This window comes from Clytia hemisphaerica, unplaced genomic scaffold (genome assembly GCF_902728285.1).
Source record: "Clytia hemisphaerica strain Z4C2 unplaced genomic scaffold, Clytia hemisphaerica genome assembly, whole genome shotgun sequence".
In the NCBI taxonomy this organism is placed as follows: domain Eukaryota; kingdom Metazoa; phylum Cnidaria; class Hydrozoa; order Leptothecata; family Clytiidae; genus Clytia; species Clytia hemisphaerica.
Genome location: NW_027103430.1, coordinates 651462 through 678988, shown reverse-complemented (window position 1 = coordinate 678988; position 27527 = coordinate 651462). Strand labels below are relative to the sequence as shown.

At 38.6% G+C, this 27527-nt stretch overlaps 3 protein-coding genes across 3 annotated transcripts in view; 2 read left to right on the top strand and 1 right to left on the bottom strand.

Annotated features, from left to right (window-relative positions):
* The window catches only part of LOC136797998 (piezo-type mechanosensitive ion channel component 2-like), a 66869-nt gene extending 49489 nt beyond the window's left edge, over window positions 1-17380 (top strand). Inside the window, exons 33-44 of the mRNA XM_067054587.1 lie at window positions 8795-8945; window positions 9100-9141; window positions 9602-9660; window positions 11926-12033; window positions 12629-12787; window positions 13236-13383; window positions 13644-13829; window positions 14319-14432; window positions 14742-14911; window positions 15379-15513; window positions 15804-16076; window positions 16619-17380. Of these exons, the coding sequence (XP_066910688.1) occupies window positions 8795-8945; window positions 9100-9141; window positions 9602-9660; window positions 11926-12033; window positions 12629-12787; window positions 13236-13383; window positions 13644-13829; window positions 14319-14432; window positions 14742-14911; window positions 15379-15513; window positions 15804-16076; window positions 16619-16880 (1807 nt within the window). The 3' untranslated portion in view covers window positions 16881-17380. The remainder of the gene's footprint in view (window positions 1-8794; window positions 8946-9099; window positions 9142-9601; window positions 9661-11925; window positions 12034-12628; window positions 12788-13235; window positions 13384-13643; window positions 13830-14318; window positions 14433-14741; window positions 14912-15378; window positions 15514-15803; window positions 16077-16618) is intronic.
* Window positions 17381-17980: 600 nt separating this feature from the next.
* LOC136798022 (neuropeptide FF receptor 1-like) lies at window positions 17981-18886 on the bottom strand. The gene has a single exon (XM_067054613.1). It carries the CDS (start codon window positions 18884-18886, stop codon window positions 17981-17983), a length of 906 nt encoding a protein of 301 aa, XP_066910714.1.
* Window positions 18887-25900: 7014 nt separating this feature from the next.
* Window positions 25901-26806, top strand: LOC136798021 (galanin receptor 2b-like). Its single transcript, XM_067054612.1, has one exon. It carries the CDS (start codon window positions 25901-25903, stop codon window positions 26804-26806), a length of 906 nt encoding a protein of 301 aa, XP_066910713.1.
* The last annotated feature ends 721 nt before the right edge of the window (window positions 26807-27527 follow it).

The window sequence follows — 27527 nt, the reverse complement described above, 5'->3', positions numbered from 1 at the left end:
GGGATGATGCGGATCATTCCATACCAACGCAGCTTTCGTAGCGTCTTTCATGTGACAAACCCCATAGGTTTGCCCTTTTGGTATCTTACTGGGACATCTTGTTTGCGTCAAATGTTGTTCGATGTATTTTGATCTTCCAACCACTTGTGCTGGGAATGATCGGATCGTCAGTTCTTTGATTTCCAACGTGACTTTTCTCCAATATCTGCAAGTTGCGGTTTTTCCATTCGGGTGAGTGCTGACCAATCGGCTCCCACTTCTTCTTTCCAGGGGGTTTCCATTGAAGCTGCGGCTGTTGTACGCTTGGATGCATGCCGCTGGGCTAATGAATGTCTCTTCGGATTCTTCAGATTCCTTTTTTGATGCCCTTTTTCTGCTCCATGCTACGACAGGTTTCCAATCACAAATTGAGGTGGTCTCATATAGAGAGCAATAGTGTATTTGGAAGTGCGTTATGTTGGGGGAATATTTGAATACTTCCATTTCTTTGGTGATCAATTTCGAATCTTTGTTCATTGAATGGGTACAATCTGGAATTGTTGGAAATTCGTATACTCCCATCGGTGTCGTTGCTGTGCAGTCGTACAGGTTACCTAGTCTGGATCCGAATACTATGGGCAGTATTGCCAATAACATGATTATTGACCATCTCATGTAGGGTCTCGGTCCTCTAATTCGATTCCTTGTAACTGCTATTGCATTCATTTGCGTTTGAGATTCGAGGTATTGCTCGACCAAAATTCTGTCTAGATGCTCTTCTGGTTCCCATGTATTCTCCTCTTCGGGAAAATCCTGCCATTTGATTAAGAAGTATCTCTTGCTTCTTTTCATCTTCATTTTCAGTATTCTCTCGACCATATACATCTTTTCTTCCTCTTGTTCTCCTTTCTCGTCATCGTTTGGATCGAGAGATTGGCTAATTCTTCCGTTTGCACCATCTTGGTCCGGATTTTGACTACTGTTTCCTTGTTCGTGTTCTTCGGTTCCACCGTTTTGGTTCTCTTGATTGGAACTGTTTTCACTTGAGTCGTCTTTCTCCTCTTCTGGTTCCCCTCCTATGTCTTCTGAGCCTTCAATATCCTCGGATTCGTCACTGCTTTTATCTTCATCTTCCATCACTCGGAAGTTAGGATCTTTGAATGATTTCAATCTATTCACGTGAACTGCTGTTGGCTTTCTTTTGTTGAGCGGATCAGATAATTCGTAGTTTACCTCCGACAACTTCTTTGTGATTCTGAATGGTCCAATCCATTTCGCCATCAATTTTGGACTCAGTCCCTTCTGTCTGGCCTTGTTGTGTAACCATACTTCGTCTCCTACTTTGAACTCTTTACCTTTCACGTTCTGGTCGTAGTAATGCTTGTTCTTGCGTTGAGCTTTCTTCAGATTTTCGTTGGCTATCCTTTGCGCCATCTGCACTTGACCGACTATTCGAGCTCGATGATCCTCCACTTGAGGTGATAGCTTCTTACCCGGATTGAACTGTAAGTCAGATGGTAAGGTTGCTTCTCTCCCAAACATCAGGTAGTATGGGGACTCCTTTCTCGATTCATTGACGCTCGTTCGGTAAGCGAAAAGCACTGATGGCAGATATTGATCCCAGTCGTTTTGTCTGGAGGCTACAAAGTGTGAGATTCCTTTTACCAACGTTCCATTGAGGCGCTCTACGATACCATTGGATTGGGGGTGGTAAGGAGTGGTCTTTATTTGTTTAATGTTCAGCATATTACAGACTTCTGCCATCAGGTTCGAAAGAAAATTCTTTCCTTGATCTGTCACGAAATGCCTCGGTACTCCGAATCTAAATATGATGTGGTGAAGCAGCAGCTCTGCTATTACGTTTGCCTCGGTTGATGCCACTGCAAACGCTTCGGGCCAGGCTGTCAAGCGCTCGATAAATACGACTACGTACCTGTTACCGGCATCCGTTCTTGGAAATGGTCCGACAACGTCGCAATGAAGGGCTTCAAAAACTTCTCCTGTCGCGATTGGATACAAAGGTGCATTCTTTTTGGTTGTTCCTTTGTCTTGTTGGCAAATAATACATGTGTTCACCCAAGTCTGGATATCTGTCAGCATATTGGGCCAGTAATATCGTCTGCGGATTTTATCTGCTGTCTTTGCAAATCCAAAATGGGCAGAGGCCGGTTCATCATGGTTGAGTTGCAGAATTTGTGCACGATACTTCTTTGGGATAACCAGTTGTTTCCATGTCCCTTCTGTTGTTGCAATTCTTGGACTAAATACGTGATATAACACGCCATCATCAATGAGGTAGTTATCGATATCGCGAAGAATTTCCTTCTTTTCTTTTGAGTCCTCGGGTAGAACTTTGTCTGCGAGGTATTCCATTTTTCCTAGTAGCTGTGGGTCGGCCTTTTGATGCCTGATTATCGATTCCTTATCAAAGGGGCTCTCTGTGATCGCCGAGAACTTTTGTTTCTCTCCTTTCTGCTCATCTATAATGCATGGAGATGAATTATTCAAATTTCTCTCGTCGAGCTCGAGTTTGCTTCTCTCCTTGAATGCTTCTGATTCATATTTCATGACGTTTGATTCATCTTCTCCTTCCACCGTTGTATTTGGGGTGAAAAATACCTCTTCCTTTTCTATTTTTGATTCTGGTTGTTCCGTTTTTTTCTATTTTTGGTAGACTTCTTTTCTTGAATAGGATCTTTTGCTGCTTCAGCTTGAAGTTGTTCCCATGGGATTCTTGATAGAGCGTCTGCATTTCCGTTTGCCTTTCCGGGGCGGTATTCAATAACGAAATCATAGGCTTGTAGGTAAAGAACCCATCGAATCATCTTATTGAATCGGTCCCGTGTCTTCAGCATGTATTCTAAGGGCTTGTGATCGGTCAGGATAGTAAATTGATCGTTTGCCAGGTAATTATGCAAGTTTTTCACCGCTGCTACTATGGCTAGACCTTCTTTCTCGATCACTGGATAATTCTTTTCCGCTGGCTTTAACGCTCTTCCTCCGTAGTGCACAGCTCTATCCATTCCATCATGCTTCTGACTAAGAGTCCATCCGATTCCAGTGTTGGATGCATCTGTTTGAAGATAAAACCTTTTTGTAAAATCTGGCATAGCGACAACCGGATCGGACGTTAGGATGTCTTTTAAGTGTTGGAAGGCTTTCTCGCATTCGTGTGTCCATTCATACTTGACTCCTAGTTTGGTGAGATGAAACAGTGGTGCCGATAAGTCTGCGAATTTCGGCACAAAGCGGCGATAGTAACTACATAGGCCTAAAAAGCTTTTCATCTGCTTCGCATTCTTCGGTCGAGGGAATTCTTTCACCTTCTTGGTATTTTCTTCATTTGGTCTCACCCCATCATGAGTTACGATATGGCCAAGGAACGCAATCTCCGTCTCTGCTAGGTCGCATTTTCCAGGGTTAGCTTTGAGGTTTGCGTTGGCGAGTTTATCAAATGCACGTTGTAGATGTTCGACGTGCTCCTCGAAGGTTGCACTAAAAATGATGATGTCATCCAGGTAAGCCAATACAAAGTGCCATAATTCGTCTGCCATCACTGCCTCTACGAGTCTTTGAAAAGTCGCACTTCCGTTTCTAACTCCCATAGGCATCACCAAACACTCAAAAAGACCACGATGACAACAAAAAGCGGTCTTCGGGATGGAGGATTCTTCCATTGGGACTTGCCAGTATCCTGCTTTCAAGTCAATCTTCGTGAAGTATTTTGCACCTTGGAGGTGATCCAATAAGTCATCCACTCGGGGTAGGGGGTGACTGTCTGGCGTCGTAACTTTATTTACTGCTCGATAATCGAAGCATACTCTTACTCCTCCTGAAGGTTTTGGCACAACAATTAATCCTGACGCCCAGGGACTGACACTCTTGCGGATCAATCCTCGTTCCAGCATTTGATCCAGCTCTTTATCAATCACTTCTCGCTGCTTCGGCGTCACTCGATACGGTCTTTGTCTAACAGCAGCCGCATCACCTGTGTGAATAATATGCTTAACCATCGGCGTGATCCCTATTTCCTGGATAGTAGAAGCGAACGTGTCTTCGTATCGGTTCATCAATTTCTGAAGTCTTTGCTTTTGCTCCGGGTTGAGTTCGGGATTTATCTTCACTTTGGAAGCTCTGGACGTGTTGTCATCTCCTTGTCCTCGATCTCCCATTTCTTGTTCTTTATTGCCCATTCCTCTCTGTGTTGCGTCCTCGTCCAATGTGTCTTCCTCCTCTTCATCACCATCCATCTGAATCATCGGCGCAATTGTCTTGATTTTTGACATCGTACCCAGCAACGATCCTTCTGGTATGACCACTGGATCTCGGTTGGTACTTATCACTCTCAATGTGATGATCCCGCTTTCTCCTCTGAGAATGGCTGGCTGGATCGAAATCGACGTCTTTACTTTCAGCTCTTCTGATTGCTCAAAAATGTAATCATCGCCCGTCGGGAAGTGGTGTCTGAATTGCCAAATTGTTTCTGACCAAGCCGGTATAGTCTTCTTCTTTCTCGAAAATACTTCAATTTCTTGAGGTTTGCTGGTTAACATTCGTATTGGCAGGGGCTCGTATTTGTTGTTACCTCCCGCCTTTTCGGGCCCATTGATCTCCAATGTCAGGTTCCGGTCTTTGTAGTTGATTGTGCCGTTGTTTTCATCAAGGAAGTCGTGTCCTAACACCACATTATAGCTTAAACCATTAATGACATACATCTTTGTTAGGTAAAGTTCCTTTTCAATTTCCAAGGGTAAAGAGATGCTTCCGAGTATTTCTAGTGTTCCTTGGTTGGCTGTGACCAGATTCGGAAGATCCTGCGATGAAAGTTTCATCGGTACATACTGTTTGATATCTTTCCATAGGTCGTTGCTCATAGCGCTGATCGCTGCACCACTGTCAATTAAGAATTGGCATGATCGTCCCAAGAGCTTTCCCCAAATGCGGACTGACGTCGCTGTGCCACTTGCAAACGTAACTGTCACCTGTGACTTTGATGTCTTTTCACCGCATGGTGGCTCTTCTCGACAACCGTCTTTCTTTTTGTCTGAATTCTTCTCTTCTGGTTGAGCAGGACCTCCTGTCTGGAATGAATTTGTCCTTTCTGTTCCCCGAACTACGTTGAGGACCGACTGTGGTGTACTAATATCTTCTTCGTTCCTCCTCTCCGACATGTCTTTTGGGATGAAAGGTTCGTCTAACGGTACCTCTTTCCATGGAGCCATGATTCGTTTCATTCCATTGTCGTCGTTTATTAATATCTCCGCAAATGAGTTATGCAGGGATCCCTCAGTGGAACAGGAGTTGGAGCAGAGCCCAGGGATTGTGTCTCTTTCATAACTTCTGGAAGGTTCGTGGGGACCACTAAGGTTTGGAGGTGTACCAATGTCCATTAGAGCTGTTTCAGGGGGTAGGTACTCAACGAGTTGGGATGTAATGTGGGGACCACTAAGGTTAGGAAGGGAGTCATCGCTATCAGAAGTTAGACCGGGAAGGGAATCATTATTATTTCCTGGGGTCATATGGGTTTCCTCTATGCAGACAGCAATTTCATTAACGTCGAGGTTTGGTAATACGTCGACTTCCCGAAGAGTTTGGAATTCTTTCAGCATGTCTACGCTGGGCTCCTCGTCACTAAACATAGGGATTTCCTCACTACCATAGTTAATTGCGTCCTCAGGAGAGATAGGTGCATTTAGATCGGGAATGGCTGCTTGGTTGAAATTCATTGGTGGCGGCGCATCCATCTGGTGATCTCGATCGGCTGCTTGCAGCTGCCCCATCAAGTTGAATGAATCTCTCTTCCTAGGGTATGTGATACTCTTACCATTTGCCTCATTTCTCAGGTATTGGACTTGTTGGCGCTGCTGATGGTGCTGTTGCTGAGGTGTTGGACCTGTTATTGCTGGCGTTCGGGTTGCCATGTAACGGCGCCCGTCAGTGATCGGGATCCTTGGGTCTCGACCTCCACTATCCTGTCTGTACATAAGGGCGTTGCTGTTGTTGTTGTTATTATTGTTGTTGTTGTTGTTGTTCCCGGTATAATTATGGTTGCCATATCGTCCGCCTCGATAGTCGGTATACTGTTGATAATCGTACCTCCGATCATACTGTCTTGGTCCTCCTCCTTGAATTTCTTGGCAATATTTGCTTATGTGACCAACTCTCCTACACTGGTTGCAAATTGGCTGCCCATCCACCGTTCTCTCATATTTGGTTTTGAAGCCAATTCTCCTATCTTGAGGGGGTCTGTTTCGTCGTCGCTTGAGGTCCTTGATTTCGTTCTTCATTCGTTCGATCTCCCTCATTGCGTCTGTTGTTGATGCAAAGTTTGGATGGCCAAATGTGTTGATTGGCTGAGGTACCACCATTTGTAGCTTCTGTTCGAGCAGTTCGGAGATTTTATCGTCCAAGTCTCTTCCGTCATCGGGGTAGTCATCAAACGATACTCGTTTTCGTGGTGCATTGGCAGATTGGACGGTGCATACTTTGTCAGCTGCGCCTGCTGTTAATTTGTCGATTTTCTCAGTCAATTCTTTGATTAGCTTGGCAGAATCGCCTTTATCCTTTGGTTTGATTGCGTTTTCCAGTCTAACGTAGGCCACTGCATCGCTGAAGGTCTTAAATCTTTGTAGTGTTACTGACGTTCGTAAGTCGTCCTTCAGTCCGGCGATGAGGGCATCCAGCTTCTGCTCTCCGTTGTAATCCAGTTGATACGTTAGATCTTCAACACGGTCTATATATGCGTCTAGAGTCGAGCATCCTTCTTGCTTCAAGTTGGCCAATTCCGCTTTCTTTGACATTCTCGTGTCAGGCGACGAGAAATAGTCCAGCATCGCATCCTTTATCCGTTGGTACGACGTTTTCACGTCGTCTGACAGTGCACTGTAAAAGTGCTTGGCGTGACCTTGCAAACCGTAACCCGTTAGTGCATCCAGGCGTTCTTGGTAGTTCCATTTGCCAAGGGTCGCAATGTTCTCGAACTTTTGTAGGTACGTCTTGATGTTCTCGTTGCTCGTCCCGTTGAATTGAGGTATTTTGTCCAAGGTCACTTGGAGGCCATTCATCTTGAAAACGTGGGTTACTGCTCTTCCATTTCCACTTGGGGCAACGCTGTCGTTCGAGCTGGTTGCGTATGGCTCTTCGTAAATGTGTTCGTCACTCGAAGAAGAGGTGTCGAGGATGTCTCGATGTGCTCGACGCAGCGGAGCTGGCAGTCTTGGCGTTGTTCTGTCGATTGGCACCGGCGTGTTATTGAGTCTTCTCCTCACGTTCGCCATCTTGTTTTCCTTTCACAGCTCCTCTTCTCGTTCTTCAGATTTATCGGTTGAATAATTTATAAGTAATAAAAGTATTACCTGCAGTTGTTGTACTTTCCTGATTTCTATTTATGCATTCAACTTCTGTTTGATGGCACTTCAATGAAAAGTTTGTTTCTTCTTCAACCGCCGTAAATCTTTTAATTATGCAAGTGTTCGTATCTTGTTTGACTTGAATCAAATGTAATCAAAGATGCTTGATTAACAGTTCTTTCCAACTTTCCTTCAGGTCCTTGAATAATTGATGCCAAGCGAGGATTTTTCTCTCCTCGATTAATTCTAAATATTTGATTTTGTGTAAAATTCTCGTTTTGATAGTTTTTGATATTCCCTGATGTAAAATTTCTTGTGTCCTTTTTCAAAATAACGTGTCCTTATTAATCGTGAAATCAACCAAACTACCAATCAACAATAGTTCAGTTTCTGTGGTGTAATTAAGTAGTACTCTACTACAATCTCTTACTGTTCTCGTTCTTTGGTGTAATGTAGCTTCCTCCTTTTGGATCTTTGATTCTTGCGAAGCGAGTTCTTCTGGTTCACCTTCAGTGTGACGAAGGGAAGTTAGGCGATTGGGGTCACCCTTTAGTTATTGAGGGGACCTCTCAGATCACTTATCTGTTCCTTCGATCAGGGTATCCCTTATTGGGGATAAGTCTATGGACACGTAGTAAAGGTACGCTAATAGATTTCAATCAACATCAATTCTGTTTCTCCAATTAAGCAATAAATATCAAATAAGCGTAACATAAATAACATCAAATAACTTAGTAACTCTGGCATGTAATTAACGATAGTTCTCTTTCAAGTCCTTCTCCTTCAAGTTCTCCTTTTCAAGTCCCTGAAGTCCTTCTCCTTTAAGTTCTCCTTTTCAAGTCCCTGATTTCTTTCCTTTTCTCACTCATAATCTCTCGCCCTATTCAGAGGTCTGAGCTCGAGGGCCTGAGCCCCACTCTATTGATGTCTATTCATTTTTCAGTTCATTAACATCGTGTTGGCTCAGTCCCAACCTCCTTTGCATTATTCATTATAGTTTACTATTCATCATCATCAACCTCACAATATCATCTGGCGCAATCAATAATCATAGGAAAAATGATAAAAACCTGGGGAGAGTGGTTTATGCATATTTTCTTTTTCATGGTCACCATAGTTACATCCTCTTCATAAACATAAGTGACACGAGATGTCACAAGATTATCTTCAACCTGAGTAGGTCGTTTGTAGCAAAGGATATTCCAAAAAATGCTCCAGAATGAATAAAGTAATTCAATAGAGAAGTCTTTCAAAATTCGAACGCTAACTTGGAATGAACGCCCTTACTTAGGCGGTGGCGTTTATTTTCATCAGATTGTGTTGCAACAATTGTAGAAAAATTGACAATTATGTTTTATCCTTTCTTAAAGCACTTTTCCGCAGGGAAATTTGGGGAAATTTGGGGAGATTTTTTTGCAAACATGACACTGTGGAAAGACTCAACAATAAAAACCTTATTCTTTCAGTTGTCTGCAGAACATTGGGAAATTTTTAAATCGGATGTTGGATCCTTCAGTGGGCACTGGTGCAGTTGATGTTTATGCGTGGATGTTTGCCGCACAATTCATTGTTTTCGTCATTATCTTGTCTAGCTGGTCCGCTTTCAGCTCCAGTGAGGTACGGCTACTTTTCTCGTTACTTCAATGCTTAAATTGAAAAAATATTTTGATCTGTTTTACAGATATTTTCATGTAGAAGATCCTGAAAGATTCAAGTTTTGTTCCCACCGAAAAAGAAGACATTATTCTTGTTAACGACTTTCTCTTTTCAGGAGGGTCATTCAAATTTTGCAAAGATCATCGAGCAGAACGTGGTAAGAATGTCTCGCTCATCCAGACACTTTTATTCATTTATATTTGTATACTGGATGGAGGATCGAGACAAAAATACCATAAGATGCTAGAAATTTCCAACATATTTCGACCAGGGCAGTTTTCACGGCACATTAATATGTTTCCTAAAGCTCACTTTTTTTAAATATGATTACATTTGTTTTGAATAGCGTTGTATAGCAATTTCAGAGCATTTCGCGCTCATAGACAATTTCACAGTCGAAATGAATCATGGGTAATAGGGACTGGTTGCGCTCTAGTAACGACTTCTGGTTGGCTAGACGCAAAAATCTTCAAATATTTTCAAAACTTTGGACCGAAAGTAAATCGTCATTAGCGCGCAGTGGTCCTGATTACCTATTACGCTTTGCGACTGTGAAATGACCTAGATTCATTAGATTGGTCAAATTTTATAGTTAAGTATGAATTTGTTGATTGCAGGTTCCGAAGACGTTTTTATATATGTTGCTGACACAATTCTTGCTGATTGTTGTTGACAGGTAAATTTCTTTCCGTTCTCTTTTATTAGTAAATTCATGGTAAATAATATCTATCTACATGTGAGGTTGGTGATGCCGCAGCCTGTAAGAAGAATTTTTGAAAAACACAAAACGAACTAAAAGCTGGCCGTCTTAGATGTTAAAATTACCTTTGGTAAAGTTCTTTCAAAACTACATTGCTTTGGAGTAAAAATCCGGCTAAGTCGCGATATATGGTGTGTCTGAAACTACCGTTCTTTTTCACGTCATTCTGAAAAGGCTGTCGCGCGTTTGAAAAAAGTGTCGATATGCATTAAAGATTTCCAGTTCATTACATTACACCCACTACGTAAAGAATAACATCACTATAATCATATAGTGTTATAATAGTATTGTACTACTTTCCACAGTACATGCTGTGAGCCTATAGCTGAATTTCTGGCAGGCGTGGCAACTGTGGCGAGCGCTTAATTGATTTCACAGCGATTGCGTACGACTAAATTTCTCGTGGCAAGCGTGGCAGCTGTGGCAATCATAAAATATAAAGATCACAGCGAGACACTATGGTACGGCTAAATTTCTCATGGTAAGCGTGGCAGCTGTGACAACCGTTGAATATATTTCACAGCAATTGCGTACGGTTAAATTTCTCGTGGCAAGCGTGGCAGCTGTGGCAATCATAGTAATATAACGATCACAGCAAGGCACTATGGTATGGTTGATTTTCTTGTGGCAAGCGTGGCAGTTGTGACAACCGTTGAATATATTTCACAGCAATTGCGTACGACTAAATTTCTCGTGGCAAGCGTGGCAGTTGTGGCAATCATATAATATAACGATCACAGCAAGACACTATGGTATGGTTGATTTTCTTGTGGCAGGCGTGGAAAGTACTGTGGAAAGTAGTACAATACTATTATAACACTACTAGCCGGTACCCGGCGTCGCACGCCGGTTAAGCTGTAGCTGAACGCACTAAAAGGACTTTGGATGTTGAAACTGGCTTAAAAAGCGATCAAATAAAAAAAAGAAATCTCTACAACGTTTAACTCTAACCTTCCCCGGGTGTCTTATCTTTTAACCATATTTGGATCGTGTACTGCCCCCCCCCCCCGTAACATAATTTTTTGTTTAAGTGAAAAGTTATCAGAAAGAGCATCGTTTACTGTACCAGTGTAGTTGAAACGACTCTGCAGTTAGCCCGAGGTCCACTTAAAGCTTTTTTATAGACTGGATGGCGCGATTATATATCGCCCTTTGAATGCTGTTGTTGTCCACAAACTTTTTGATTTTTATGTTTTGATTTACTTTTGATTGTTTTGTTTGAAAAGAATTCGAATGTCATTAATAAATACGATCGTTAAATCGTTAAATGCATTCGAAAACATTTAAACAAAAGAGGAGAGAAAAAGGCAACTCTGGGCAGAAATTAAAATTACTAAATGTAGATGGGCCTTAAATTTCAAAACAAAGGCTGAGTAAAGTCTAAACCAAGCTCTATATCCGATCTTTTGCAAATGGCGCGAATCCAATAGAACAAATTTGTGGAGCAAGAGACTAAAAGTCATAATTTTAAAACACAAACAAAGCGAAAATGAAAGTGGTGACACACAGACACACTAAGCACCGCTATTAATATATAGATATGATATGATTATAGTGATGTTATTCTTTACGTAGTGGGTGTAATGTAATGAACTGAAAATCTTTAATGTATATCGATACTTTTTTCAAACGCGCGACAGCCTTTTCAGAATGACGTGAAAAAGAACGTCAGTTTCAGACACACCATAAATCGCGACTTAGCCAAAAATCCAAAAGACAAAATGTAGAAGACATCTTTTCCTAGGACATGGACAAACAACAATAAACATACTAGTGTTAGACATGCTAAAGTTATCGCTAAGATTTCATAGAAGTTCTTTCAAATTTACAAAGTTCGAAGTTTTTTTACGGAGGAAAAACATTTGATCATTTGATCCCCGGGGGGGGTACTACCCTTGTCGATCGACGGGGGTGCTCCGCTGAGGTTCGAAAAATGGACCCTACGTGGGACTCGAAATTTGCGAAAAAAGTGACCCTGAATGGGACTGAAATTCCAAAAATTTTTACTTTTTCCCCAAATTTTCCAGAAATAGGCACCCTACGAGGGACTGATTTTTCTATTTTGGTGTTTTTGCGACCCTACCTGGGACTCGTGGAGGTTAAAAAAGGTACCCTGTCCAGCGGAGCATCCCCGTAACCCATTTTGCCCTAGTACCCCCCCCGGGATTTGATCATTTTAAGGTACATGTACATGAGGAAGCAAATTTTGGCCAAGTTGATTTATCAAGCGCTGTTGGTTTTGGTGCTACATGTTTTTCTCTTCATCATGGTTCCTTATATCACGAAAAGGTTTGTACTTGTAAAAAAGGCCGAAAAGAAAATATGTCGGGTTAATAATTTTAACACCATCAGGCACTTTTAAGTTCCATCCTATAACCTGGTCATACAGTTGGCTCTTACTTTTTCGACCTCGAAAGGAGAATCGAATTAGAGAGAGATTTGAATTCTAGAAAGTATTTTAAGAGGGTATCTATATCTACTTGACGGGGACTGGAAACAAGTTCTAACTATAGAAAAGATTTGAACAATAGAAGTTCGAAGATGCGAGAGTTTTCTGTATCAACAACTACTCTGTCAAATGCATCATTCTTATAAGTAGGCTACAGTTCTGTGCCGGCAATTTGATCAATTGAGACCATCATTTACCTTCTCGTAACCCGCCATGTCAGTTGTTGAACAAATTGCCGGAACCGAACTGAGTTCTACAACTTTGGTGCATGTAGCAAAGATGGAGAGTTATTTTGCTTCGACTGCTGTGCCTAGCTACCGTTTTTTCAGTGTCACTCTAGCTACTGTTTTGATAGATATTTGTGGTTATATAAACTTCTCTCTGGTGTCAAACCAATAACTTAGAGAGTTGGTATTTTTACTTTTCTTTATTTAGACCCTTCACAAAGAACGTGCCCGCTATCTTCCTCTATCTCTTCATCTGCATTTACTTCGGACTTTCTGCATACCAAGTGCGTTGTGGGTATCCAACGAGGATCCTGGGTAATTTCTTGACCAAGAACTACACAGTGACCAGTGGTATATTGTTTCAAGGGTCAGTAGGTCTCGTTTTCTTATGAAACTCTTATGTATCATGCTATCTTACCTTGTATTATTTTCTTTCAATCCTATATTTTCTTTTTCCTTGGAAAGTATTTCATGTTTTATCAATATGCGGTCGTAGAGTGAATATCTAACTGTGGTGCGTAAATTTGCTAAGTCTTACTAAAAATTCTGAAATATGATTTCATGCCTCTCTCCTTGATGCTCAGAAACTAAAGGGAAAAGTCAAAGATAAGTGGAGACAAAAACTTTTGAAAGCCTTTGTTTAGAAAATAGTAAAAAACATGAATCCTATCTTCTTTCTAAGACACACAGTTTCGCCCAATGAATGTTGTAGATTCTAAATATTATTCAGAGAACCTAACAGTGAGTAGGAAGAGGATTTTTATATTTTCTGGATTTTCCCAACCTTTCTATGAACTGTTTTTCTTCTCTTTCAGCATCCAAGCCATTCCCTTCTTGTTAGAGTTGAGGAGTGTTTTGGATTGGGTGTGTACTCAAACAACATTGACGCTCAACCATTGGTTGAAAATGGAAGATATCTACGCCAATATCTTCATCATGAAATGTTGGAGAGATTCGGAGAAGGTATTTATATATTGCGGATGGGCTGGCTCTTCAGCTATGTTTTTAATGTGTATTTTACAGAACGGAATCACAGATCTGCTATCTTAATATTTCCTTAAAAACATTTGTTTTGACACCGCAGTTCCTGAGTTGTGAAATATATCAATATTCTGTCTGGAAAAAGATCCACCAACCGCAGGTCCCATTAGTATTTCCTCAAAACTGTTTTGATCTGAGAAGTCTAATGAAATAAGCAATGTACAAACTTTCCTACTTTCCAGACCTGGCCTCACAGACGTGGTGAGGCGTACTGGACATCCAGCAAATGGTTGATCGGTGGAATTTTGTTGACTTTGTTAATCGTGGTCATCTGGTTCCCATTACTTCTGATGTCTTTCATCTCATCTGCTTACATCTCCAACAAACCGGTGGAGGTGACATTCACCCTCACCATCGGTGGCTACCAGGTATCACCCTCTCTTTCTCTTATATCTTTCCCTTAGGCTGGACAAAATGTTGGTTTGCCATCACCCGACCGACCCTACTGCCGTCCCAAAAAAATTTATTGCCCTTTTAAAGAAGAATTATTTTTTTTAAACTTCAAACAATAAAATCAAAACTCGTATCTTGTCTGTCTCAAGCATAAGAATCGTGAATTCCCTGCTATCGTTCTTTCCATTTAAAATTACCTAGTTGTAAACAGACTGTTGATTTCATTTTCATTTTTTTTGGGTCAGCGTGATTGAGAAAGAATCGTCTGAATTTGCGAGAATTAAAAAACATTACCTTCCTTTGTAATCCATTCCTTTGTTTCTCTTTTGTTTCAATTTCCCGCTTTCGACATTTTAGTGAAGTTGGTATTCCAATATTTACAACACTTCCTTTTGATAGTAATAATGATGAGCTTTACAATTTCACTTTTAGCCTTTATTCCACCTTTATAATTTCACTTTTAGCCTTTATTCCGTGTGACAACACAACAACAATTTTTGAAAGATCTTTCCGATCGAGACATCAGCAAATTGGTGGATACAAGAGCTTTAACGCAACCGGGATGGGATGCCAGTAAAGTGAGTAGAGTTCTTAACTCCAGTAAGCTGAGAATCTGAGAATGTCTGGCTGCGTTAATGCGTCTGTCTCATTTTTGGGGCCTGGAACACTTTTTGTTTTTGCTTGTTTTATTACAATTGAGCCTATGAATAATTTGAAGCCATTGAAGTTGACCCCAGTGCGTTGCGAACGTTTGATTATTTCATCTTATGCAAATGACTCAAAGACTTTGTCGATCGAGACAAAGAATCTGATTACTATAATTTGAACTTTTACTTATCATATAAATATAATTTTTAAAATAAAACCCATCTTCTCATTCTGCGCAGGCCAAACTGCAACTGCTGGACTACAAGAAGAATGGGAACATCATTCGAATTCAAGTGTTGAGCAACTCCAGTGCTATCTGGACCATCAGTCCTCCATCTAGAGATTTTCTCATCAAAGACCTGGAGTCCAATAACAGCATCTCTCTACAATTCAAATACGAATTCAACAGGTCTCATGTCTACCTCTTTCAAAATTTCTATTTTCTTTGGTACCTTAATGCGATCACTACTTAACGTGGGTGTAGATTCACCGAGATCTACTTTTCCTTGAATACTTAGATGATATAGCGCCGTTTGTATCAGGCATTTTTTTAACACTGCAATAACTTCTTTGCTTCTCTAAAAAGCTCTGATCCACATAGCGCGAGCGCTATCAAAGATAGCAGATAACTTATTCAAGACTTTATAAAGGTCAGTGATCTGAAAATGTTGTTTGAATGCTTAAATCGGGCAATATTTTTGCGTAAATGTTCCTAATAGGTATTCTAACTTTCAAAATTTTTACGTTCAGATAGATAGTGTTCTTTGTTAAGTTTTTGTGAGTTACAATTTTAGAAAACTGAAACTCATTTATTCGATTAAGTTAAGTTTTCTATTATTTTCTGTCCAATCAATCAATTTTTTTTATTTACTCCAGAGAACCAAACACAACACAAGCCGCCATTGTGCAAGAATCTGTATCAGGCATCAACACACGCCCTTTACACCCTGGTGATCCCATACGAAAACAATTGGCGCAAGTTCTCCGCAACCCTCAGGGCGGTGGCAATATGTAAGTGAAATGTTATCAAAACTCTTCAGAAAAATTCACTTTTTGTTTTCATTATCTCCAATGCTTTAACTTTTGTAATTCATCAAATGGTATACACATTGCACAAATTGGATAAAATGAGACTGTGAACAAGTGTGAAAACTTCATACCTGTTTGAAGCCTCGTACGGGCTAACTTATACTCAAATGTAATATTTATTATTTTGTAGCTGGTCTTCGATACCTTAGTGTCAACAGTAACAAAAAAAAAGTATACAAACATTTGACCATTCACCAACTTCCATATTTCAGTTCATTGTCTCGACTTTTCCCGTCATTCATGTCCGTACCAGCATCGGGTCCAGTCAACCCTGTTCGATGGTTGGATGAGGGTACATTTGTTAACTGCACCATCATCCAGCGTCGTGGCTCGACTCCTTTCATCAACAATTCTTTAGTAGAATGGTGGGAGATCGTTCAAGATTCACCGAAACCTATCTTCTTGAGTGGTCCTGGATACCTGGAGATCTTTGCACTCAGTGATTTAGTACCTCCTTTGCATTTATCCTTCTTCGCAAGTACAGGGTAAGTGTGGCACATATCTAGTCTACTTTCGATTTCAATTATCTGTTTGTTGACGATCTGATTTTGAAGGTTTACTTCAGCCAAGTTGACAACGTAATGAAAATTTTGCGAATGTGATGCCTGCAAAAGAAAGAGAGGTCTAGACGAACTGATTCTAACGGACATCCCACGTAAATAAGAAGAAGAAGGCACTAAATCCGGAATTTATGGTTTTAATTTCAAATTTCTGAATGTGAACTAAAATTAACATTGGTCATTTCAAATAATAAGGTTTTGAACGGTTCTGTATTTCGAATTTCTGTAGTTCGAACTTTTCTTTTGTGCATATTTTCGTCGGATTTTTGAACTGAAATTTCGATTCTTTAACCAAAAGGTAGAAATTGGCTGATTTGTTTTCATTTTTTTAAGGGGAATGACAAGAAAATATTTTCACTAAGTAAGAGAAGATGTAAAAATCGTTTTTAGCGATGTTTTGCATAAACTTGAAACTTCCAATTTTATACGCATTTTTTAAAATATTCTATATAATTTTTCCATTGTAGAATTATTGGTTTATACGTGGGTTTTGTTTGGTTGGTTGGTAAGTTCGTGCGCATCTTTTTCACGTCCATTTCGTATCGTATTATGTACGATGAATTACCGAACGTCGACCGAATATTGAAACTATGTTTGGAAATATATATGGTACGTGAAAGTAAAGAACTGAAGTTAGAAGAAGATTTGTTCGCTAAATTACTTTTCTTGTATCGATCCCCTGAAACGCTCATTAAATGGACCAAATATAAGAGGTTGAAGACCTCCTGAACTGTCCGTAATATTGAACTTGAATGGAAAATTTTTAATTATTTTTTTTCGGAAAAAATGGTAGATAGTTGCTTTATGTTGAGTTTATCATAACCACGGCAAGTTTTCAGATAGATAGTTTGATATATTTTATTATGGGCTATTTGTCATTTTTTTTAAAGATTATATCGAAATCTTAGTTTGGTTTTGTCCCTTGGACTTTAAAAGTTTGACCTGGTTTAACAGATTCCCAAAGAGGTTTACGATGAAAATGAAATTTCTAATTTTTTTGACTTCTTGACGAGTGGTTTTTTTGAAATTTAAGAAGAAATGATTAACTACTAATGATCAAATGATTTTTTTTTTAATATAATGCAAATGAATAATGTAAATACGAATAAAAATTTAGATGAATTTAAAATTTTTGGATTAATTTTGTAGAGAAAATTATCTTTTTTATAGATTGGTAAGATTGTAGAAATCTATTGGTGTTTCGAAGAAATAGAAAAAGGGAAATTTAAAGCATATATGTTTGCTTGATTCGAAAAGAGAAAAAGATTTTCTTTGCGGGAGGTTAGGTACAGGGGATAGCAGTAAAGCAAAATGCATGACATATTCTCATTAATTTTGTTCATATCTTTTATAAATTCAAACCTTAAGATTGATTAAGTTATAATATTTACACAGGACGTGCTCCAAACATCGAATGTGGTTAGTGTTTTTAGACCCAGTCAACTGAGGCTCTGGGAAATATATTCTTTATTCAAAATGAATATGGTTAGTGTGAGGTCATACTTGCACATTGAACAAGGTTTAGCGTCCGATCTGAACATTGATAGATGACTTATTTTTGCCCTATCAAGCATTAGTTTTTGTACTGATTTTTCAATGTAAATTGATTCATTCTCTTTGTTTTTTAACAGTTTTAACAGTGCTGTCCTTGTTCCGTCTTCGACATCCGACGATTTAATGTTCTTTGTAAAATCTTGAGCGTTTCAGACTTGGCTGCTGGCTTGGGTATTTCTTGTCTCTTGACAATTGACTCTCGTCAGGACCCCTCGATTATGTTCGTTCCTTCATCAGCAAGGTCTATTACATAACATTGGTCATACATTTATTTATCAAGCCTCACTGGAAGATGTTGTAATTCTCGATGCCCTTGTTCCGTTGGTGGAAGTCGAATTAATGGTATTGACTTTTCTCAGGACCCCTCGATTATGATGCAAGAACATAATAGGTGATGCATTCGAATTCCAAAATGCGATGATATGTGTCACGAAATCGAACAAATCTTTATACTTCCAGTATGTGATAAACCCGCCAGCGTAACAAACGCCATAAGCAGCCAGTGGCATCCAACACACCACAAAAATGATGAAAGATTTGATGCAGAAATTCAAGAATCTTTTCTCTGCTTTATTGAAGGTTTTCTTCTTTGTTTCGTCTTGAGCCCCTGCTGTATCGTTTTGTTGAGCATTTCTGAGAGTTCTTCGCTTCAACGTTCTCAAAATGACAGCATAAGAAATGGTGATCAGAAAAGCGGTAATGAAAATAACCAGAGGTGTTTTGATGTACTCTTTCTCATGATCGTTGACTGCTATGTTATGCAGAATTATAGCCAGGACGGTTAACGCCCAAATTGCAACACAGATGATGCACTTTTTGCTCCATTCCAGCATGTTATAATACATAGGTTTCTTGACAGCCAACACTCTTTCCACCGTCAAAGCAGCCAATGTCAGGACGGAGACATACAGAGAAATGTAAACCATTTTAAGCTGAAAGAAGAGTCTGTATTTGGGGTCAACTCCATGGTTTTGTTCTGCCAGCTTCAAGATTTTGACCATTAAGACGAAGACACCAAGGATGATATCTGAAACAGCCAAGTTCAAAATGTAGACGGTAGATTTGACTCGATCCATGATTTTATGTTTGAAGATGAACCAAATCTCAATGACGTTAAGGATAATCATGAGACAAGCGGTCAAAGGACTTAACACCATGAATAAAAACGTCTTGAAATCCATCCCGGTGTATGAAGATATGAGTGAAGAAAAACCTCGTTGTTATAAGAGGACCACGTCCTAACCTGACAGCACCGTGGTTGATGTTGGCCTTTTTATATGACTCTGGTTAGTATTGTCTTTATTGAATATCAAAAGTGGTTGAGATTTTAACATTTTAAGATAAGGTGTTTTGCATGCTACTGCCTACTTTTCGAGAACTCCACTTTCTTTTCTCCATGTATTTCGCAAGACACCATGGTAACACCCACTCCCAATCAGAAATTACCAAATGAGTGTTACTAGCACTTTTCGAACTTCCTTTCCGTTAATTAGCGATAAGGTACTTTATGTTCATAATCTTTCAAATGACACCTTTTTTGGGAAGCCACTAACAGCTCCCCATCCCTCTTACTTCCAACAAAAGAAACTTTTCAATAAAAGAAAAAGTCCTGATAAAAAGGACAACCTCCTTTTCAGTCACCTGTGGATTTTTCACCTTAATTTCTTTCTTTAAAATTCCCCCATTTATTTAAGATCAACCACAAATCATGCATTTTAAGTATTTTAATTTCCTTGATTTTAAAATTTGATTGTAGCTTTATTTTAGGGGCGAACGGGCTTGTTGTTCGGTATTTCAAGTAGAACTGTCGATGAATTTCAAGTAGTTTTCACATTAATAGCTTTCGAATCTGTATTATGTTTTGAAAATGATTCTACAAGGTTTCAAATATAGCCTAGAAGCTACTAAGGCTAAGCCCTTCCAACATTGAAATATCCTGAAATAAAGTGGAAATGCTGAAATCAACATTCTTTTCTGAAACTTTAAATTCTGAAAAACCGTAAAATGTCAATGTTCATCATGATTGTAAATCCTATAAATCTGTTCTCAACTTCTTTATTTTTGTCCATTTTCCTAAGAAACACGCGTTTTAGAGTCTGCAAAGCCTAAAATGTTCTTAACTTGTTCTTGATATTTTGGCCATCGAAGCCTTATGTTCTTCTATAGCTCTTATAAATAAGACGTGTAGCACTTTCAGAAAACTTTCTCCGCTGCTTACTATTTTGTCAAACAAATGATATTGGATTTTCGGACATTTCTTGTCTAATTTATTAGACATTTCTTACCGTTGAAAAGTTAAAATTTTGTTAGTTGTATTTCAAGCTTTTTTACTCCTCATCTGGCACCCAGATGCAAAGATTTTCATCCAACATGCTAAAGCTCTGAAGGTCGGGAAAATTTTCAAAATCTCGAGGGTTTAGATTCCAGAATTTCGTAAGACCACGTCAAGGATTTTGCAGTGGGAAGCCTGGACCCAAGCTCTTGTTTTCGAGGATTTGTCCAACCAAAATATTTTCAGATTTACGCGCAATAGTAGTTGAACCCGACTGGGGATGCGGCACATCAAAGGTCGACTATCATTCCTCTTCACACCCCCTTCTCACAGACCACTAAAAATAACCAAACAAACCAATCCTCACTGCAAAATACTATGCTTTTTTTCAAATCCCCACTGAATTTTTTGACTTGAAAACAAAAGAGTTGAAATCCCCAGCCATAAAAAATATGGGAACATCAATCCCCATCGAGTTTAATCAGAGTTTCATTCTTTGATTTTTATCCTAACTGGTTGAAAAATTCCTACCGGGTCTGTGAGAAGGGGGTGTCTCTCCGATGGGAAATTGGCTCACTCCTTAGCCCTATTCAAACTAGGCTTTTAGGGGCGGTTCAGAACTAGGGGGAGGGGCTTTTCCTGTACCACCCCTTCACTTTTGATATAGTGGGTCTTTTTGGATGAAATTTGGCACACAAGATCCTTGTGACGTAAGGTAACTTTTGTCAAAAAAATTTTTTGATGACGTCACTCATCATGCCCAAAGTGAGGAAAAACCGAAAATTTCCTTTGTTCTTATAAATAGCTATTGTATTCTAACAAAGGCTTTAGAAAAAAGTTGCCTGAGTTTAAAATGCTTATTTTATCCTAAATATTCAATAAATTACGGTTTAAACGATATATTTGACAATGAAAATAAATTTGTATTGGAAAAGTGTCAATTTTTGTGACACCCTACTGTCAGAAATGTCATCATGCTCAAGGTGTGAAAATATTTAGGTGTCAAATTTTTTTTTATTTTGAAGCTAAATAAAAGTTAGGAATTTACAGAAAATTTCACGGCAAAATCTCTATTATTTCAGGAGCTATTAGCAATAGTTTGACTTCCGAACAGAAAGAGCCCCCCCCCCTAGCACGAATAGGGTTAGAACTTTAGCGTGGGAATAACAGATCGGCATAACAGATAATTGTACTCCATAGAAATTAGATCCCATCTCCCCTACTAAAAGAAAAATTGGTCTTTTAAAGAAGAAAAAGTTTCGAAAAGAAATTACTGGCTTTTTAGATTTGGATCGAAGAAAGTGAATTGGGAAGACAAAAATGAAGTTTAATAAAAAAGTATATATATTGCACAATATAATTGAGACTACCTCAATTCCCTTAATATTCGCGCCGCTTTTATTTTCGCGCAGAATTATGTTTCTTTTGATAAATGTTTTTTTAAAATTATTTCCTTAGAAAAAATCACAAACCTAATATTTCAATATGAAAGCCGGGGAAATCATCTTTTAATCATTTTGAAATTAAAGCATTATAATTCTACAACAAAAAAAGGTGAAAAAACTCTAATGTATAAAATCATGATGAGAAATATTAAATTTTGTAATAAAATAATTCCGTTCAATAAACTGGCTCTAAAATGGGGATACAAAAGTTTCAAAATTTTGCAAACCTTGTTTTCAGATTTTTCGCATATTTTCTACCTAATTTTAAAAGGTTAGGGACGAGATCTTATTTGATTTGGTTGGTCGTTAACAATTTTGTTACTTTTTCTAGAAAAAAACATTTCAAACATTTCAAACAAATCATTTTCATTACTACAAATGACCAACTATTTAACAATCTTACTCTTGTCTCCCGAATAGACGTCCCCCCGCTAATTGTTAAGCGAAAAAAATCCACCCCTCCGCTTTTATTAAGACCCCCCCCCCCCCCGCGCTGATTAAATTCGAATAATTCAATATTTTATTACAGTTTAGATGGACCTGAAACTTGTTAAAATTTTCCTTTTTGTTAGTATTGGTTCTTATTTTACGTGTTCATTTGTTAAAGTTTCTTTTTTGATGTTGAAATTCATATCAGTTAAAAAAATTCTGTCCTCAAATCACCCCCTCTTATTCCATCCTCCCCGCTTATTAGAATTTAGAAAATTTCCCTACCCCCTGCTTATTCGGTCTATTCGGGAGACAAGAGTATAAAAACTCCATCTCATCTGAAAAGTTTACTGTTAAAGCTAATTGGACAATATGGATCATGGATCTAAGTATCTGTCGAGTACGAAAACAGGTTTTTCGACCAGTGCTCGCTTTTTTCTGTTTTTAAATTAAAATGGTGTTTTTATCCTGTTTTAAGACATTCTTGAGGTAAGAGCCAAATTCTACCTAAAATTTGGAAGTTTTGGGCAATGTCAGGGGTGGGGGGAGGGGATAATTGGAAATACACAAGTTTTCTATTAGCAGATTTATGTAAAAAAAGTCACGAAGAAATGTCGAGTAAAGCTCTGATTGACTGAATATTGCTTACATAAACATATTTTTGTCATCATGTTCAAAGTATGAGGTAATCTTTGCATGTATCAGAACTTTACTCGACGTTTATTTATGATTTGTTACACGAATCTGCGAAAATAAAAATCATGCATTGTGTACAGGTATACAGTCAACTCTGCGGTCCACTCTCTCTAGTTCGAATCTCTGTTTTTCCCATATTTCTGTAACTCGGACTACAGTATTACCTCCTCAGCTGGAAAGTGATTTGAATTAATCTCTGTAGTTCGAGTCATTCTCTCATTTGAATAAAACGTTTGGTCCCTTGAAGATCGAATTAGAGAAAGCCAACTGTAAACCATGACATAGCGTGTCTTTCTCATTCCCGGCAAACATTTCTGGGATCGTACAAACGTCAACGAAGCGACGAGCCAGCAAAAAGTAAAACAGAACACATTATTTAGTAACAGACTAATACACCCCTGTGCCAGTGCCCGTTAATAGAAAATCTTCAGTTTTAGGGGTGGGTTTACCCTGAGTTGTGTTTTCAACGACGCGAATAAAAATATCAACTTTAACCTTAATCCAAGATCTTGGATTGTCGTCATGGTTACTTTTCTCAGTGTTGATTGCGCGCTGAATAGAATCTGTATTGGTCGGCACAGGTCGATATATGATTTCGGCTTGTGTTATGATTCACGGTAGGATTGGTTAGGTTTGAAATTCTTTCAGTTCGAAAACTTTTTAGAAGATTTTTTATAGTAGAGTTAGTAAGCAAGAACTATTTTTCATTAGAAAAAATATTTTAGCGTGCAAAGATGCGGGCTTTTGACCGGTCGGATTGAATCAAACATTTACCAATGAACAGGATTAGAATTTGTAAAAATTTTGTGCGTAATTTTCTCTATATCCACATCCATGATGATCGAATTTTGGAGTTTTTCTATTAAGCCTTATTAGTAGGGATATTTAGTGATCTGAGAAACGATCAATCTTGACGTCAATAAAGATCAATGTTCTTCACTTCTAGAAGATTTTCTTCCATTATTTTCTCGTCATTTCTTAAAGTCCAGCATCAGGTTATTGAAGAATTCTTTCTAGCCTCCTAAGCAGCCATATGACTTCACGTCACGGTCAGGGCAATATCAACAAACGTAAAATTTCCCCAAAAAAATGAAAAATGATAAAGAAAATTTTCATTTACATTTAAAAATTGAAAAGTACAACAATTTTAAATGAACTATAGACCGCCCATTTCAAAGTCAAAAGAGAAGTTTTTTTAAAGCTTCATTATTATCTTCTTTGATGTGAAGAGATGATAAGAGGGGCTCCCCCAGGGGCTGGCGTGACGCGTGAATGACCCTTTTTTCTGTCGTGAATACGTGAATTGGACTTTTTCAACGCGTGAATACGTGAATTGAGATATCCGCGTGAACGTGAAAATAAGATTTTACCAGCGTGAATTCGTGAATCGAGATTTTGAGCGTGAACGTGAAAAGCAAATTATTGTCTAAAACAAAACTGAATAAACCTAAATATGTAAAATTTTCTTGCTCGCTTCGCTCGCATAATCCTTGATATCATATTGACCTATTGCCATTGTAAAGTTATTCAAAATAATCAAAAATTGAAACAGAAACAAATATGTTTTCCTTATTTTTCTAAGGGCGCATTTTGTGATGCAAATATTGCATCCAGCGAAAGTGTTTTGAGCCAAAACAAAAAAGTCTAAATGAAAAAATATTCTTCGTCGGCGCTAATGATGGTCGTCTTTCTGTAATCGCTTATATTGTTACTAAATGCAGTACACAAAATGATACCGCATGAACTTAGAGACAGTGAAGGGTATTTGATTCTTCGATAATTTACAAAAGTAGATAGATAGTTCTAAAAAATTTTATATGATTGCATCATCGAACATTCAGAAAAAAACTCTTGTGACGCCGCACCGTGAAAGGCAGTTACGTCACTCGCCGTACCAGATTTCTACCAGTAAATGGTCAGTGTTGAAAATAATCAAAGATTCTGAATGAATTGTTTGACCAAACAAGGCATATTAGGGTAACAATAGTGTGTTAAGGCCGTTTTCTCAGCAATGAAAGAGTGAAATTTGTCAAAAAATTTTCGCGCTCGCTTCGCTCGCTTTTTCCTTTCCATAGCTTTTCTTCCATGATACAGGGGGTCAAACTTTGGAATTTGCGTCCTCTGGTTGTACCGCCTCTTTGAAGCTCGCGACTTTCCAGACCATGAATTTGGGCCAAACCTCGATTTAAATCTATTTTCAAAATAAAATATATTTAGGGCCTGCGACGAAGAAAATTCGTGGGGAAACCTTTAAAGCTAAGGCTTAACTTTGCACTTACCTCCCTTAAAAAGCAAATTCAGACAGGGTTTATACCACCGACGTGATAGACGTGATAGACAGACCTTAAACATTGCCCTATGAAAGCTCCAATAATTGTAAGAGGTCTTAAAAGGTCGACGCTGTCGAGAATAAGGTCAAAAAACTGCAGAAAACTTTATGTTGGCCATAAAAAGGTCAAATTTAGCCCAATAATAAGGTCACAATCGTTTAACAAAAGAATTAAAAGCAAAATCAGCGCGTGAACGTGAAAATGGTTTTTTTCGCGCGTGAATACGTGAATGAGCAAAAAAAATTTCGTGAATACGTGAATTGAGGGTCGACTGGGGGGGCCTCATAAGAGGACCTTTTTGCCCTTTTGTGAAAATCAACATGACTTGGGAAGCGAGTCAGTTAAAAAAAAGGGCTTTATCACCAAGTTTTATTGATTATTTTCATGATAAAAACCTGGGAGTCAAACCTTTGATCTTTGATTTCACAAATGTAGAAGAAAAAAATATTTCAGGGGAAACGAAATTTACAAATTAATTTCATCTTGCGGTAAACGATTTTCATGAAATTCAGACTTTCCCTTAGATTTTAATATGGGGGGGGTACTAGGTTTGCGAGATGACGGGTATGTACCACCCGACTTCTGGCGGTGGAGCCTTTGGAGGGTCTTCACAGCGGCTTAAATAAAGGAAAAAGCCGAAATTTTCATGAATTATATAACCCTTATTGAGACTATCTTGCTGTTAATTTAGCCTTTTGAGGGTCGAGAAATGGGGAATTTATAAGAACGTTTTTGAATGGATTTGCTAAATAATGATGTAGAGGTTTGCATGGGTGTGATTAGGCCTCTGTTGGCGATTTGACAGCGTGATGCATGATGAGAGAATATTTCTGACATCGTAATTATTTTGGCGCATGATGATGTGATTAGGAACTCAGCTGGAAGGGTGGGGAACTCTTAAATGGTGCTCCATGCTGGATTTTATCTACCGGTAATGCAGGGTATTTAAGATTTTATTTTGATCTTTATTCTTACAGTTCAAATATATGCAAAAACCACCACTCAATCCAAAAAAGATAAAAGATGGATTTCAAGACGTTTTTATTCATGGTGTTAAGCCCTTTGACCGCTTGTCTCATGATCATCCTTAACATCATCGAGATTTGGTTCATCTTCAAACATAAAATTATGGATCGAGTCAAATCTACCGTCTACATTTTGAATTTGGCTGTTTCAGATATCATTCTTGGTGTCTTCATCTTAATGGTCAAAATCTTGAAGCTGGCAGAACAAAACAATGGAGTTGACCCCAAATACAGACTTTTCTTTCAGCTTAAAATGATTTACATTTCTCTGTATGTCTCCGTCCTGACATTGGCTGCTTTGACGGTGGAAAGAGTGTTGGCTGTCAAGAAACCTATGTATTATAACATGCTGGAATGGAGCAAAAAGTGCATCATCTGTGTTGCAATTTGGGCGTTAACCGTCCTGGCTATAATTCTACATAACATAGCAGTCAACGACCATGAGAAAGAGTACATCAAAACACCTCTGGTTATTTTCATCACCGCTTTTCTGATCACCATTTCTTATGCTGTCATTTTGAGAACGTTGAAGCGAAGAACTCTCAGAAATGCTCAACAAAACGATACAGCAGGGGCTCAAGACGAAACAAAGAAGAAAACCTTCAATAAAGCAGAGAAAAGATTCTTGAATTTCTGCATCAAATCTTTCATCATTTTTGTGGTGTGTTGGATGCCGCTGGCTGCTTATGGCGTTTGTTACGCTAGCGGTTTCATCACATACTGGAAGTATAAAGATTTGTTCGATTTTGTGACACATATCATCGCATTTTGGAATTCGAATGCATCACCTATTATGTTCTTGCATCATAATCGAGGGGTCCTGAGAAAAGTCAATACCATTAATTCGACTTCAAACAACAGAACAAGGACATCGGGAATTACAACATCTTCCAGCGAGGCCTGATAAATAAATGTATGACCAATGTTACGTAATAAACCTTGCTGATGAAGGAACGAACATAATCGAGGGGTCCTGACGAGAATAAATTCCACGAACCAAAACATAATGTTAAAATACTAAGATATGTAATAACATGGTTTGGAGGGTGATTTGGGATAGTCCCGAGGTTCATTGAAAACATTTCAAAATAGCCTGAACGGAGTAAGGGCTATTTCGAAATGTTTTCAATGAAACAAGGGGCTATTATTCCCACAATCATCCGAACGACCATGTTATTCCTCGTTAATAGTGAGGTTAAGTAAATCGGCAAAATCACGACGACGAACGAAAATTTAACAGGCTAGTGGGTTTCAACCAATCAAATTTCATATTTTCACTAGCCTTTTACATTTTCGTCCGTCGTCGTGATTATCCTGGTATGTTTAACCTCAGTAATTATTATGGGTATATTAAAATTCGGCCACTCCTCCTTTTTACTTATTTTGTTCACATTTTTGTTCACATTTTTGTTTATTTTTTTCAAAGCTCCTTTTTATTTTTGTCACTTAATAGAAGTTCGAATGACAACTAATCAATGAAATTATTTGAATTGCTTTTCTCTTTTCGCGGGTTGATTACAGCAGGGCTATTACGGGTTAATCACCCCGCTCCTTCCTTACATTTCTAAGCTAAATGTAATCAGCCATATAATTAAGAATATATAATATTTGTACAAAATCTGAGA